Source organism: Leiobunum rupestre, chromosome 6 (genome assembly GCF_980474605.1).
Source record: "Leiobunum rupestre chromosome 6, qqLeiRupe1.1.hap1, whole genome shotgun sequence".
NCBI lineage: Eukaryota > Metazoa > Arthropoda > Arachnida > Opiliones > Sclerosomatidae > Leiobunum > Leiobunum rupestre.
The window spans coordinates 35,632,193-35,648,627 of NC_143389.1; the positions used below are offsets into that span (position 1 = coordinate 35,632,193).

General features: G+C 38.9%; 1 protein-coding gene across 2 annotated transcripts in view; it reads right to left on the bottom strand.

Moving 5' to 3' along the window:
* Window positions 1–1,293: 1,293 nt before the first annotated feature.
* Window positions 1,294–16,435, bottom strand: part of LOC149940764 (kin of IRRE-like protein 3) — a 147,432-nt gene continuing 132,290 nt past the window's right edge. The window contains exons 4-6 of one of the 2 annotated variants that reach the window (XM_090177291.1): window positions 12,513–12,809; window positions 8,541–9,473; window positions 1,294–1,921 (exon numbers count right to left, since the gene is read on the bottom strand). In XM_090177291.1, coding sequence (XP_090033417.1) covers window positions 9,355–9,473; window positions 12,513–12,809 — 416 coding nt within the window. In that variant the 3' untranslated portion in view covers window positions 1,294–1,921; window positions 8,541–9,354. Of the gene's footprint in view, window positions 1,922–8,540; window positions 9,486–12,512; window positions 12,810–16,435 lie in introns of both variants that reach the window. The other variant, XM_090177290.1, reaches the window with a different exon arrangement.

The window sequence follows — 16,435 nt, forward strand, 5'->3', positions numbered from 1 at the left end:
AAAATTAAATGCGGAAAAATTTCCGGAATATTTTCCAGAATATTATAATATTACTTTCCAGAATATTTTCCAGAATATTATAATATTACTTTCCAGAATATTTTCCAGAATATTATAATATTACTTTCCAGAATATTTTCCAGAATATTATAATATTACTTTCCAGAATATTTTCCGAATTGGTTAAACATTTCTGAAAATCGGAAAAATTAAAAATTGAAACAGATATTACTTTTTAAGGATTTTAATTCTAGACTAGTCTAGAGGTTTAGTTTCACTTTTGGATTCGACAAAAGGCCTCGGTAATTTTCCGAAATTTTTTCCGAGCGGGAAACTTTCCGGCTTACAACTCTAAAATATACCATATTCTAGAGTAAATAAGTTTTGAGAAAAATGGGCCGATTGAGAAAATTGAAGCACACTGTATTCTGGGGTATTTGCTTTGCTAAACGAAGTTTGAGAAAATATAATATAATTAAATTGTATATATTTGTGATGCTTAGGAATATCCACACATTGTAAATTATATTATGCAATCATTATCAATTACCATAAAGTGATTGTATAATAGTTAGACCTATATTGGAAAAACATTTCTTTCAACTAATGTTGTGCGCAATATTTGGTAGGAGTTCGAAGTGATTTGCGATGGGATAATTTTTACGGTGGACTATTTTTTGCCTGACATGGCAAATGTGCTTGGTACTACTTGTCGGTTTTTAGCGTAAGTAAATTGTAGATTTCGCCTGACAAATCGTTTGAGACCTGAATATTTTATACTTTTTAGAAAAACCAATGAGAAGTGATTTTTTTAGGCGTAAGGGTATTACTCTTAGAGGTTGAGGAGGCTGAGGAGCAACACTAAAATTGCCTCAACACAGTCATCAATTTAATTGAAACTTAAATGTAAATAAATAGATTCTTACAAATACCATTTAGCAGAGAAATGGGATATTTGCGGCTTTTTGCCACTGACTCGAGCCACGTTTTTTAGATACTGATAACTGTAAGTCTTCCAACCAATTTCAAAAATGAACTGGGACTCTAAATAAAAATGGTATCATATTGAAAATGTATAAATATTTGATTGTAAGATCTCGCCAAATATTAGGAAATCAAGAAACAATGAAAACTGCTCAATGGAAACATTTTATTGAAAACAATTTCTTTTTTTCTTAATAACGATTAGTTATCTATGGTTATAATGAGAATTGGCACTGAGTTTTTGACTTGTTTATTAAAATAAACTCTTTTCAACGTTACATTATAAAACCGTTTATGCGACTAGTTATCGTTATCGTATGATCAGAATTTTCTCTTTTTTTTTCTTAATCAAACTGAGTGGTAATTAATTTCGGATAATTACGAGATTAGTTTATATTCTTAAGAATGGCCCATTTTTTAGCGTATCGCGCGTTGTGTTTTTGTTATAGAGAACTTTAATTACATTGTTTTCATTACGTGAAAGGAGTTTGATTTCTTTTGTGGTTTATACACGAAAACAGTATATCTTGGACAACACCGAATGAAAGTATAATCATCTACTTTTAATTTTTAGTTATAATATTCTTTTTAATGATTATAATAATGTTTGTTGTCCTATACATATACAGGTCGTTGCCTTTGAGCAAAAGTTTTTTTTATTAACATTCATTTTATTTTATACAACCTGATGGGGAGTAATAATTTAGTTTATTTGGTTGACATAATAGTAATGGGTTTGGATGAAATCCACTAAGATCTTAAAAGCAAAGAGGAAACTTAATCGCGTGTTTCGCTGTTTTAAAAAACTCGGTATGATTATTTAAAACGTTTTAATATTTATGTTATCTACTCTTGAAAATCGGAACTTTGGTAGAATGTTTTTTTTTTCAATGTTGACTCGATCTTCGGCTACTAAAGAAACCACTGCATGAAAAATCTGAAAAAGATATGAACAAAAGTTTACATTAGCATTATGTTTTTTTATATTACTGAGCTGTTTATTGATGTATATTTCGACAATTTAGAAAAAAGTCCACGGCGATTTATCTAAGCTCTATTTCCCTTTTAGAACTAATAGAAGCTAAGACCGGAGGAAGAAAACGTACATCAGTTCCACGAATTCATTCTTAAATTACATGACGCAGAAAGAGGGCAGGGTTCGTAACTAAATGTTACCGTGGGGAAGGTAACAATCAGGATCTTCTTATGTAAAGGTCAGCCCACTTAACTAAATCTGCCACATAACGAAGTGCAACACATTCTTCATAAGCTTGTGGGGGGAGGGAAAATTTAATAAATAGGGGGGAAATATCCCTATGTCTGGTTGAGCCATCGACCGCTATTGGAACTAATTGAATTTGTAACACGAAAATTATAGTACAGTGAATAGGGCTGGACTAAATACCTACAGACGAAGTGGGCTTGGGGGTTCCGATTCAGAGGTAGCAGCAACTTTAAGTTAGGCCGTCATTTCTCCGTATGGGCCAGTTACTGAATAAAGTTTGTACACTTCGATGCGCCATCTATTGCATATTTATTATCATAATAATATTATGTTATATTATATAATATAATTTTCCTTTAAATATTAGGATATTATTACAAATAATTAAGAAGACAGAATAATTATATTGGTATTATAAAATAATGTTTAACATAAATTGGTATATGTAGTTTGAGGTACCAATACAGATGGCGATTTTTTTCTCTAATGAACGAGTACACACAAAAAAACAGCCAGGGCTCAGACCTCCCCGTAAAAAGATCTTGCTACAATGTTATGTAGCAAATAATATATTAACAAAATTTTCAATTAAATTAAGATAAAACAATAGGAGTTTTCAATAAAATAAAACAATAAAATAATAAAAGTATAAAATGTTTTGCTCTGCGTCACGGGCTTAAGATCTTAAGTAATAGCAGGTGCGTTTCGCGCGTGGACCTCCAATTCCAAAATCTTTATCGACTTGAGCGCGCGTTCTCTATCTTCAATAACTATAGCTAGTGACGTTGAAAAAACATTTACACGTGACCTCCCGTATTTCATAGAAACTAGGAGCAACAAACACAAGGAGAACGCAGCTAGCCTTTAAACACGCTAACGAAGGGTTGTGTACGAATTTCATCGGACGGGCGTCACGAGCCTTTACGCTGAACGTTTTACGGGCGGGGGAAGACAATTTCCGAATTTTCCTCTTCCGACGGCAGCAGGCGCTAAAGCGTCTAGCCAATGAAAAACGAACACAAGAAAATCCACGACTTTTTGACGGGTTGCGTTCTCCTTGTGTGGGGTGTTGTGTTTGTTGCTCCTAGATAGAAACACCTATTGGATTTTATAATTTAGTTACGTACGAATAGATTTTTTTGCGAGTTACGTAATTTGTAAGTGGCCCCAAAACTTCTAAGTTAACTTGTAAGTTTCTACTACACGTTTTAACCTATCTATTATCCCCAATGCCGTTGACAATTGTAAAGTTTTAACCGAGGGGTAGCTCACTCCAACGATTATTAGGACACCCTCGTCTGATTAAATCATGATTAGATTAGATTAAAATCAAATCTGTAGCTTTGGCTGTACAAAGATGAAAAATTAGTTCATCACGATTCAATTTTTAATCATGATTATTAGGGCACCCTGTAACATAGTGATCTGCCCCTACGGTTTTAAGACCTTTGCTAATAGCAAAAGTAGCATAAAACCCAAAAGTGTGTCAGCTGTACCTTCGCGCTATTAAAATTTCTAGTGAGACCTAGTCACACTATAGACTACATAACCTACTAGTGGGAATAGTAATAGCAACATTATATTTAGTCTACAATCTGGTGCGATTTTCTCTGTTCGATTTACTCGCCCGTAGACATACGTTCTAAAACGCCTCACTCGGCGGCGCTGGAGTACCTCGATTTTGATGACGTATTTTCCGACCCCCCTTCGTTTCCCTTTTTTACTTTGCGACCAACTCTCATTAACTACTTTTGGGTCTAACGCTACTTTTGTTAATAGGGAAACTATATAATTCTGATTTTTCAACTTGTACAGAGTGTCGCCATTTGTTCGTCAATTCAGTTTTCTCTAAAACTATTCAATTTACAATTATGTCTATTCTAAAAGGAGGTGAAAAGCAAAAATGTTATATTAAAAAAAAATTGGTGATGGCCCGTCTGTTTCTGGGCTCCATGGCTGCAAACCCGGACATTCGACCTATTAGGGTCAAGAAAAGAATGATCGACGTAATAAATGACGGTGTATCAAATTGACCGAGTATAAAAGCACTTTAACTCGAATTAAAGGTACTACAAATTTGTGTAATGAATATTATAGCTAAAAGTACCGTTCTAGTATCTCTGTGGAATGCAAATACGCGATGGCTATCTGCAAAAAAAGAGAGAGAGAGATGTTAAAAATAAATAATCACCGTGTCCTGACTCCAGATAGCTCTTCCGCTGGCGTGACGCAAAATTAAATTGCGACACGCGTGAGTTGTCCGTCCTCAATTCCGCCGAAAACGAGGGCCTGTTATATTTAATTAGTTACGGAAGAGGAAAATAATAAGCAAGGCTCCGAGGGGACGTGACGTTTTAGCCAGCACGCAGCCCACCAAAAAAACGACTCATGGACGAAAAAATATCTGAAGGGACTCGCCCATTTCTCTTAGAAGAATCAGAGTTTATTTTGGGGACAAACTTTAGTTAATTTTAAACGAAAAGTGGATGCGCTGTTGTCAATTAAAATAGCATAACGTCTAAGCGTTGTAGAAAATTATTTTAAAATGCGGTAACTCGAGCCGCGAAACCTTTCCAATACCGCTATAGGCTTCGTGAAATATTTAAATTTTGGTCACAAGTATCACCAAAAGTGTATAATATTCTTACATAAGTGTGACACTTCAAATTCTTTACATGAAAAGGTTTTACTAAAGCCCAGTTCACACTATACAATTAATTGGGCCACTTAATTGAAACTAATTAATTGTAAGCCAGAAAATTGAATAGTGTGAACAGAAAAATTGTAACCATTGTTCCAACTTTTTCTGTTCACACTGTACAATTTTCTTGCTTACAATTTGTTGGTTTCAATTAAGTGGCCCAATTAATTGTATAGTGTGAACTGGGCTTGAGAGCTTTTCACGAGACAGACTTCATTATGGGCTTCGTCACAGTTTTGCGTCCACTCGCTAACGCGTCACACGTAGCCTTTGACAGCGCCTCGCTAGGGAGATATTTTCTTCTTGTGATGACGTCACTCCGTTACTAGCTCTCAGTAAAATATTCCCCAAAGTGACAAACTTATGGAAAATATTACAGACTTATGGTATCTACTATCTAGAGCAGCCGTACGTCTCAGACTACAAACATTTAATTACAAAAGTCGGCTATTTGATGACATATTTAGTCGGCGGGCATTAAGGCAGATGGCGCTATATATTCCTAAGCTCGTAGCCTATTGAAAATGAATTCGATGTTAGTTTATTCAATGTTGTTCGAACTAGCCTAAGAAAGCACTTAAAGGAGACGACCCGAGGTGATAATCACCGATTCTGTTCAAAGTCGGGTATAATGTACACCTCTATGTAACTTGAAAAACCTGCAAGGGAAAAGATGCGACACCATGATTTGGAATTATTTCCATTGAAAATAACATGGGAATCTGAAGGATTTTAGGGTCCCCCAATTGACCAAATTGCATTTAAACTTGATTAAATTAAATTTTTAAAATCAATTTATATGTATTTTTAACGTTTTTGAAATTTTCTAAATTTTCCATTTTTTAAAAGATTCCCATGTTATTTTCAATGGAAAAAAAATCCAAATCATGTTGTCAAAAACGTTTTCGGTTGCCATGGCAAAATGAAAGCCTGTCGCAACTTTTCCCTTGCAGGTTTTTCAAGTTGCATGGAGGTGTACATTATACCCGACTTTGAACAAAATCGGTGGGTTACACCTCGGGTCGTCTCCTTGTTAGTAGTCTTCCATAGTCATCTGCTAGTTGCAGGGAACACAGTGAAGAAATGGTAATCATTAACTTCTCCACTACGAGCGTTTGACCATTCAATTTTTCTTCTTCGCGAGTGCTTTATCCGTCATAATTATTCTCCAAACCTTTTTTGGACTGCTTCGTGAGCCAGCGGTTTATAACTTGATTTAAATTAGAAGCATGTTTAGGTCCTACGAATACGGAAGTCGGGTGGTAAGCTTTCGTCTGGTACTGGCTTTAGTGACATAACGTAATCTAGTAACACTTCCGTTATTAAACCTCGGCTACTGTGTCCGTATAATTGTGCCGTGAGTCTCTCTAAAGATTTCTTGGTCCATGGCCCTTAAGTAATTTTTGTACTAATACTGAGAAAATGGGACGAGAGGAAATACTCGCTGTTCTCGCTATGTAAGATTTCAACCTCACCAGAAACAAATAATTACTATTTTTTTTGGAAACGAACAGTCCCCGGACGAAGGAAATTGAAACACCCTGTACATGTCGGACCAAATTCTTAACTCGCGAGTCCATTCGCCGTTAATTCCATCGTATGTCTGTCCGTATTTTGCCGCCCCCATCCTGTATATACGAGAATGTCATCTCCGAAAACGCCCTTTTGGCCGAATATTTTTGCAGCCGCGACTCTAAGCGGGCAGACACTCCGTGTCTTTGCTTTCTCAACGACATCGGCCGCCAGTAACGGTATACATTACTGGCAGGGTGGCCGGGGTGGACGCCGTATAAAAGTAGACCACGAGAAGCCGGACCATTTGCGCCTTTTATTTTGTTGTAGACAATTACGTCGGCGTCGGCTTTGGCTGATAGACAGAATCTGCCAGCCAACGGACGACCCCAATAGGCCTATCGGTGATGCGCGCCTTTTTTCTCTATCTGCCAGCGAGGCGATTACATTACGGCTCAGTTTAGTGGCGCGAAAACTAGAAAGAAACCAAAAGAGCGAAGAGAGAGAATAAGAACGAAAAAAGCTTGCCTTCCAATTCTGAGTCGCGGGTATTTTTTTCTCGCGCCCAACTAGACGTTTCTCTAACTTTTCGCCATTAATAACTTGGCGTGGTCCGATAGCTCTCGGTTCCTCCGCCAAAAACAAGAACCACTCAAGACGATGGGTGTTGAGACCTCGAACGGGCCCCCCAGACTCGCCCTTTCGCCTCCTTTTTCTCTCAAGCTAGAACGCCATTGTCTCTTCTTGACGTATCAGTTCCTTCTTCCAGCGGCATGGTCTCGTAAGGGTCGCGGAAAGCTAGACGTTGGCGCGACGAAGTTCCGTCGGACGTCTAGCTGACCGGGGCTGAGGGAACGTCCTGGGGCCTTCTAGCCAAGTGGAAGCGCCGAAGAACGTCTACAAACATTTCCAGGTGATTGCCACCGTTAGAAAAGGGGAAAGGGAAACCCGAAATCCAAATCGAGTTTGTCTCTATTCACTCGAGCGCTATTAGGTGTAAACCTAAATATCGTATACCGCGAGTGATGGGGAATTATGGAACTTGTGGTTTGCGAATCAATGAGGCCTATTTGGAAGTCCAAATATTTAGCCAGACTCACGATGGACTACTTAACCGTCGAATGTCCTCCGCTTCTCTCCGCGCATTCGTGTTTAAACGCTGATATCGAGTGTTACTTTGGCTGTGGTCTAGACTAGGTCCAAATCGAATTAGTTCACGAGGGGTTTGTTTACCGTTTCGCGAGTTCGACTGCACCGCGGGACCTCTATTCTCGTCAATTATCTATTGAAAGCGGTTGATTTCGAAAATAGCTTTAATAAATGTAACGAATATGTTGATCAAGATGGCGCTCATGGCAGGGCGTTCTGGAACCAGGCAGAGCCGTACCTAGCCCAAATGACGCCCTGGGCAAAAAACCAAATGGCACCCCCAAAACCTTAGGTAGAAATTTTTAATTTTTCAATATCCAATTTAAATGAAAATCTTTGATTTTGCGCCCCTAAAACTTTGGCGCCCTGGGCCACTGCCCCGCTCGCCGTACTCAAGGGACGGTTCTGGAATCATGGGGTTAACACAGGCCTTTCACTATAAAAAGGTTTTTATTTTTATAGAGAAAATAGACCGCTCCCTAACTCTAGATTCGAATATTTTCTAAAGCAAAATAGAATTCCAGAGGACATTCTTACTTTCCGCATACTGGTTACTAAAGTCTAATTTCTCCAATTTCTTTTCTTTCATATTGTTATTCTTATAATACGACGTACTAGTAATGTTTTATTTAACTTATTATTAATTTGCTTGTATAGACTCGAAATATATTCGTAAAATTAATTTAACCAATATCCAAATAATTCAATCGCTTTTTACAGGGAAAACTTACCAAGAGTAAATTTTTTCGTAATCTATAAGACGCAAAAAGGTCGTATTTTCCGCATTAGATGAGCCGTGTATGATTCAATTTATATTAGTCTCCCCTTCAAGGTGTCGTAAAGACCACTTTTAATAACGACATCTTCGAAAAATCTTAAAATATGGAAGGGCGCTGGGCTAAAAATAATAAAATGTCCGCTCTCGAAGGAGAAATTTAATAAAGCTTGTCCCTTCTCTTTTAATCTTACCTTAATGTTTTCGCGTTCGCAAATCTCGGCTATATTTTCTTTTAATAAAGAGTCTGGTTGCTGAAGCGTTCCTCTTTGAGCTCGAGACGACGTTCGGGGAGAAACTGAATGGAATGTTTATGTATACTTAACGGGTCTTTGGTACTTGCTTTTATAGGTTCTTATATATATTTTTGTTTCTTCATATAATTCACTTTTACTCATATATTTATATATATATATATTTAGCTGGGACGCGACACAATTTATAGTTGAGTTTTGTCGAAATATTTTCTCATTTCGTAACGAAGGCACTTGGGTTTTCTTCACTGTTTCTTTCGAAAGATGATTTTTTTGTCGGTTGATCGGTTTATATTTTTACGGTTTCTTCCGCGAGGTCGTGCGCAATCGTCCCGGGACAATCCGTTTCTGTTTTGGTATAATATCACTACACGTTTTTTCCTGATCCCACCAACAGAGGGCGGTCGTCCATCTTGCTGTAAACGAGAGAGCTCGCTTTCTTTCGTATTACGCGCGTTACGTACACCGATCATCAGTCACGACGACGGATAGAAGACTATTTTTTATTATGTTGTTCACTTATTGCGCTTTCTATTCGTGTCGAGGGATGGCGCTCGTTCGTTGCCACTTCCTCATTTTTTTTATATTTTTGGGTTTTTTATTTTTTTCTAGTAGAATTTTTATATATATATATTTTTTTTTTAAATGTTGTTATTATTTAACTCGCGTCGAAGCAAAACCGTCCTCGCACCTTGTCCTTTGTCGTTATTCTTTTTCCCCCGTCTGTCGGTATCCCGAGAGCGCCCGGGTCGGTTTACCTCCAAAGATTTAGGACTGTCCATACGAGGACGCAAAAAAGCGATCTCCAGATGGCGTTGGCGGCGCTCCTCTTGGGGCTGGAGTTGATCTGCACGCTGTCGTGTTGCATCGCGGCTGGTTTTTCACCTGAAAAAAAGTTAATATCTCGGTTTCGAGGAATAAATATTAGGTAGGCCTAGCGGTCATTTATCACCGGCCGAGGGGAAACGCGTTTGTCAGATATAGGGGTCGCCACTGCCGCGTGAGGCGGGTATCGGTTTCTCGTTATCCGCAAAATGAGGTCGTCTTCCAGCTAGCTCCTACCGCTCGTACCTCTTACTGCCACCAGGACGTAAAGACACGCTCGCTTAGAGCCCTCCCCTCCGAACAACAAAACTAGAAGAGAACCCTAAATAGCTCTCCACTTTCGGCTCTTTTGTGTACGTATGATAGTTTTTCCGCAGTGCCGGATTGTATTTAAAAAGTTCTTATGGCCGGAAAAGATTGTCAATACTGGAACTTCCCTTTATACTTATCTTTCAAGCTAACAGAGTAAAAGCTTTTACGCTTACGGAATACTATGAAGATATCGACTATTTTATAGATAGTTTGGTTTAATGTTTTAAAGTTATCACGAAAGAAAATATGGGAGTTGAACAGAGAGACGCGTTGCTGTGGCGAACACTGTGGACTGTTACACTCTTTCGCCGTACGCTTACGGTTTCATTTATCTAATGTTGCGTTTGCGGACAAAACATTTTATCGAACTTTCTCACCAACAATGATAACTTAGAATTTTACCAAGATAGGTCTCTGATGTCAATTGCATGTTTGTAGTAACGTTTATTTTAGCACGCAGTATTACGCTAGAGTGGGGGGAAAACTACGAACAAAGTTAGTATATAGTCTTTTAAAAATAACTTTGTACTTAGTATATCCAATCTCATTTCACTCTAAATTGAAATCCTAAAAATGTTTCGAAATTGGTTGATATTTGCAGCAAAGTTCATTTACGGGGGGATAAGAGGCGAGTATACAGGGTGTTTCAAAAGGTTATGCAAATATTTTATGGAGTTGTAGGGGGTGAGTTGATAATTATGCCTGTTTTTTAACCCATTTTCCTACGATGAGTGAAAAGAGCGCCAGAGAGCTTCAAAGTGTGACCTACTAGCCCCTGGAAGTAGGCTGTAACAAGTGCCAAACCAAGCAGCAAGGACTTTAAATACTGTTTAAGTTTACTTGTTTTACGCTGGTTACCTCGATTTGTTTACAAAGTCCTTTTTTACCTATCACACGAACCCAAACCTTGGTTTTGCGCTTGTTTCAGCCTACTTCCAGGGTCTAGTAGGCCACACTTTGAAGCTCTCTGGCGCTCTTCTAACTCATCGTAGGAAGATGGGGAAAAAAACAGGCATACTTCTCAACTCATCCCCTACAACTCCATAAAATATTTGGATAACCTTTTGAAACACCCTGTATATTTCCCATTGCGGGGCTTGTGTAGCGGATTCATTTACATTCTAAAATGGTTGAGCGAACATCGATTTGTAGCGCAAAGATCACATCCTTATAGGATTATTTCCCAACGCTCCTTCTCTCTGGTGTATACACATTTTAGATACCGCAGTTAGAAACGTTTCCCCTTTGATCTCCGCGATCTGGAGGTTTTTGTCTCCAGACGACGGTCCAGGATTTCAAACCGCGCGTCCTCTTATCGCAGCGCCGTATAAGACACGAAGACGAAATTATGTCGGTGACCGGGTTTGGAATTACGGCCGGGGACCCTGGTAGCCCGTCTCCCTTATGCGCCGGGACCTTGGTAATCTCGTTTTCAATCCGGCTGGGGTAAGAGGAAACTCCGGTTCCGATATATCATAGATGACGCGCCGCGCCTTCCTTTCGGACGCCCCAATTTCGTCCTTTCGCTGACGATACCGTAACTCGACTAGCCTCGGGGCAACCCGAAAATGATGCCCGCCATTCCTCTTACAACTTAAACCCGGGCGCAGTTGGTACCCCTTTAGTTACGGTCGACACTACCGCTCGGTGGGTTTAGTTCCCACTATAAATTCGTGGCTAACAAAAAAGTGGTAAGCTCGCAGCAGCCACCTATACGGGATCAAAATTATCAAGGTTTGAAAAAAATTTAAAAGAAACCCGATTTTTTTCCCTTACCGAGGGAAGGGGAACCCTTATCTCAGTTTTTCTTCTTTATTTTGTCCGGGATAGCGCGTCAAGCGTCATTTGGGTCAATAGAAATCTTAGGCCAGCCGGCTTGGTCGCTGTCGAAGATGGGATGGTTAGAAGCGAGGAGGATATATAGTTTAGCGAAGGCATTCATTCCGGTTTATCCGGGTGTAAAGATTTTTAGGCTTAAGGGATTTTTGAACAAATAACCCTTTTGGAGAGGAAACGAGAAGCCCCGGCGTGAATTCCAATAAGCGGGAGCCACTGCCTCCGAGAGGGAGACACTTAGTGAGGCAAAATAAGCCGGCCTCTTTTTCGGGTTCGTCTACGAGGGAAGATTATCAAGTTTTCAGAAGAACGGGTTCCTCTCTTCTCTTTTCGCTGGGGTGCTAGAACCCAGCTCACCCCCCCCCCCCCCCGGGAAATAGAACTCGCCTCGAGTTTTCTTATTCCTATACGGAAAACTGAAAAAGGAAACATCTTTATATACGGTTCGTCAATATATTCCGAACTCTTGGAAAATGGGCGAAAAATTCGATTTCTAAGGAATCTAGCGAAGCGAAACCTTTCGCAACGCGGCGTTTTGAGGGAAAACAGTCTCTCGTTTTTAGTGGCAGTGCGTTAACACTGTCTAGCCAAAGAACATTTATTGGTCTTCGTAATATATAGAGCGTTAATAAAATTCTATAATAAATTTAGGTTAGTAAGTCCTAAATAACTTTTTGATTTTTAAAGGTACGTAAAAATCGATAAGATATTCTGTTATTTAAAATTATTCCAAGATTCACCAACTCGAGAACGAACCTAACATTACGAACACAAATTCTATTTAGTGAGTTCTGTGTTACGTAGATTATAGTTATTGATTTAAGAATTTGGTCAGTTAGGAACTTAGGACAGGCACTTTCAATAAGGAGATGAAGACGGTAATTTTTTCAATTATTTTATTAAATTGTTCTTATATTGATAGACTGGATAAATATTTACCAAGCAGCACCACAACGGAAATGCTGGTAGCTTCGGCGTTGGAAGGACAGCAGGTGTAGTTTCCGGAGTCCTCGATGTCTCCAGATCGGATGAAGAGGCGGCTGATGGCCGTGTCGTCGCCGGCTTTCTGCACGTTGATTTCGGCTTTGGTGGCGTCGTAATTAATCATGCGGTCGTCGTGGTACCAGAAGACGAAGCGAGGCGGCTCCGGGCTCTGAGAAATGATGCACGTCAGGTTGATGGCGCTGCCTTTCCTCACGAACAAATCCGGAGCTCCCAAAATCCGGGCCACCGCCACTACGACAAAGCAACGAGAGAAAAATGGACCCGAGCTTTAGTGGATTGCGAAGAAAGTAAACAATAAATAAATATCTCTGCGGAGGGAGAAACCGGGATTGCGATAGGGCTTCCAGGAAGAACGCGCTTCGAACCCTTACATCGCGAGCTCATTTATTATAGCTATAATCGTAACGACGGTTATATCTAGTGTTACAAGTCGTTAAATCAGTGGCGTAGCCTGGAATTGGTCAAGGGGGGTCGGAGTATGTGCGTGTTAAGAGGGGGGTCGAGAAGGGGGTGGGAATTTAGTACAGTCAAAGGTAGGCCCAAGGGGGTTTGGACCCGGAAACCCCCCACCCCTTGTCCACGGCACTGCGTTAAACTTTCCGCGGAAAATTTCCTGCTCGGAGAATTTTCCGGAAATTGACTGAGGTCTTTTTTCCGGAAATTTTCCGTATTTTTCAGAAAAAAAGAAAAAATGTTTTCATTCCATGATTAGTCTAATATATTGTTTGCAAGTTTAAATAAAGTAAAACTAAACCTCGAGACTAGTTTAAACTGATTAACAATGTAACGCTATTAATGTTTTGTAGTATGTTTACTGATATTAGACATTTTATATCGATAAAAATTTAAAACATTAAAAACCCTTAAAAAGTAATTTATGCTTAATTTTTTTATTTTTCCGATTTGCGGAAATTATTCGCAATTCGGAAAATTTTCTGGAAATTTTTCTGAATTTTATTTTTCCGGAAAATTAACAACACTACATGTAGTTATATCCCTTTTTACAAAGGGCTCGTTTTAACTGGGGGTTTTAGTGGCACGTGTTTTTCAGAATCTGTCGAAAGAGATGAAACAAATTTCAGCAATTATTGCGAGGTCACAAAGCCGATATTTGGTTAGTTTTTGACCAGAATCTTTTTTAAGGATGGAACTAGGATAATTAATGTCGCTTTTCTTTTGGACTGCAGCGAAACTGCTCTCAACTTGCACTCGGATCAAGCAAATTTGATGGCTGACGTTATCATTGGCGGTATTTCGGGGTAATATTAAGGAACAATTTTAAATGAAGAAATAGCAATCGGAGCAGCCCAAAGATAATTGTCATAAAGTTCTAGTTTTAAATTAGATTAAAGTAAATTTTTTTCTAAAATATAATTCCAGACTTCTAGTTTATCTTAAATAAGATTTATTTTTCCTTATATTTCATTTAACAAATAAGTAATATTTTATATTTAAATATTATTATAATTAGAAATAATATCTCCCGTACGATAAAGTTCTGTAGAAAGTTTAAAGAATCGCTTACGAGCTCTATAATTACTTTAATCGATACACCAAAAGACAAATTTAAAGGCCATTCTAAAATATTTCTATAGATAATCCTTATATCTAAGTTATTCTAAGGAAATACGTTTTGAGAAATGACTCCTGGTAAAAGTATTTTTAAAAAATAATAAAATACGCGAAAAAGTAGATTAGTCCATAATTAAAAGGGATAATATATCTAAATCCTAAACAAATTTGAAGAAATTAAAAAACTTACTAATAACTCGGATCAAATAGATCTTCGAGTAATAAACTACATAAAAAATCTAAATAAAATAGCCAGAAATTCCAACGATAGACCGGTTTCGTTCTATTTGGAACTCTCTCTCTCTCTATTTGGTCTCTTCTAACTTAACTTATCGTATATACTATTCTCCACCACACTCCCCCATTTTCGGCTTTCCGTTGCTATGCAACGCGTTTTGAAATTTTTAATGTTTAGGCTTAGTTTCTCTTTTCGATATAACAGTCGCCAGCCAGATTTCCCGCACGGTACTGATGAGTTCCAAATAGAACGAAACCGGTCTTCCGTTGAAATTTCTGGCTATTTTATTTAGTTTTTTTATGTAGTTTATTACTCGAAGATCTATTTGATCCGAGATTCGCTCGAAGACCTATCGGTACGAGTTATTAGTAAGTTTTTTAATTTCTTCAAATTTGTTTAGGATTTAGATATATTATCCCTTTTAATTATGGACTAATCTACTTTTTCGCGTATTTTATCAACCTTCTCACAGTCCATAGGTCAGGGGCGTAGGAACCAGGGGGGGCAAGGGGGCAATGCCCTTCCCTAGAATTTTACTGGGAGGGGCAACTAATGTTATTGCCCCCTCCAACTTTTTGGTCAGTTGAAATCTACGCAAGGCTCAAATTATATTTTAAAAGCGTATAAAGCTTATAGAACCTCAACTGTGTTTAAATTTCAGTCTTTTCCCGCCAATGTATATAGCAGAAAAATGTAAAAATGCATTCGGAGAAGCTACACTCCATTAAAAATTCAAAACCATTCTCCAGACCCCTTTTGGTTTCTTTTTGCCCCCTCCAACTTCTAGAACGTTCCTACGCCCCTGCCATAGGTGGTCTCTTCTAACTGAACTTTTAAAAGATAGCCTGTTGAAATAACTACTAAATATCACAAGGGTGTACTGTTCAACGTTTTTTCCCTAAAAATTGGTTTTACGTGCCATTTTAAAAGAATCTATAAACGCTCTTCTTCATTGTCTAATTGTTAAATAATTTGATATAAAGATCATTTGTTCGTTGTTAACTAAAGGCCAGACTCCGCTAATAATCTGAGGAATATGGATGGCTTTCACGTAGGCATTCGTCATTAGTTACGCACGAATAAAAGACTTACAAATCTGTGATTATAGCTTCTACGGCACCCTTTTTATGGACGTACATCTCTAATTATAGGCAAAACGACAGGCCACGTTATCAGGCTACGCGCGAAAAGCTGTTTCCCATAAATAATAGTATAGCGGTACCCGCGCACTTTGGTATGTCAGGAGGTCGACAAGTATTGTTAAGGGGACATCTCGCGATTGTACTTGGCTTTCCCTTACCCCCGTACCACTGTACCAGAAGCGGCAGCGAGAGGAGAGTCTTTAGTAGCGTTTTTTCCCCTTTCCTATTGTCTCTCTCAGATCGAATTAAGCGAAGGATTTTTCTCCGTGTCTTCCACTTTTTTATCCTCTCTCTCTCGTCGGTGCATCGGCTGATCACTCATTTAAAAGGACAAGGCGAGTTACACGAAAAGAAGAATCGTTTCTCCTCCGCGTGTCCGTCTCTACTTATATATAAACCTAGCTCTCCCTTTTTCATTCTCTTCTTATCCGTTAAAGCGCCTAATTCGTAAATGGGATCATCGATCGGGGCGCCCCCTGACGAGAAACAAAAAGAGCCAAGGAATAAAAAAATACTCTAAAAAAAGAATCGGTATGTTGAGTGAGATCGCGGGGGGCACACTAGGGGGAGGGGAAAAGCAAAAAAAAAAACAACGAAACAAACTGTTTCTTTTAATGTCCTTGATTGTGTAGGGAAGTAGAAAAAAAAAGGGAACGCGGGACAACTGTCCATCAATGACACGGATGGAAGTCCGGCGGGCGGCCTGTCGCTCGTTATCAGTCAGCGACTCCGTCAGAATCGGACGCCATCGATATATATATAGATGCGAGTAGTTTTGTCGAAAACGTCGCGAAACTTTTCCGGGTGGAAGGACATGGAGTTTTCCAATAAGGAGGCAACGGTGGGGGGTCGCTAAGGACGGGAGGAGGGTCGAAATCGAGATAGATTGGGATTGTAAGGACAAT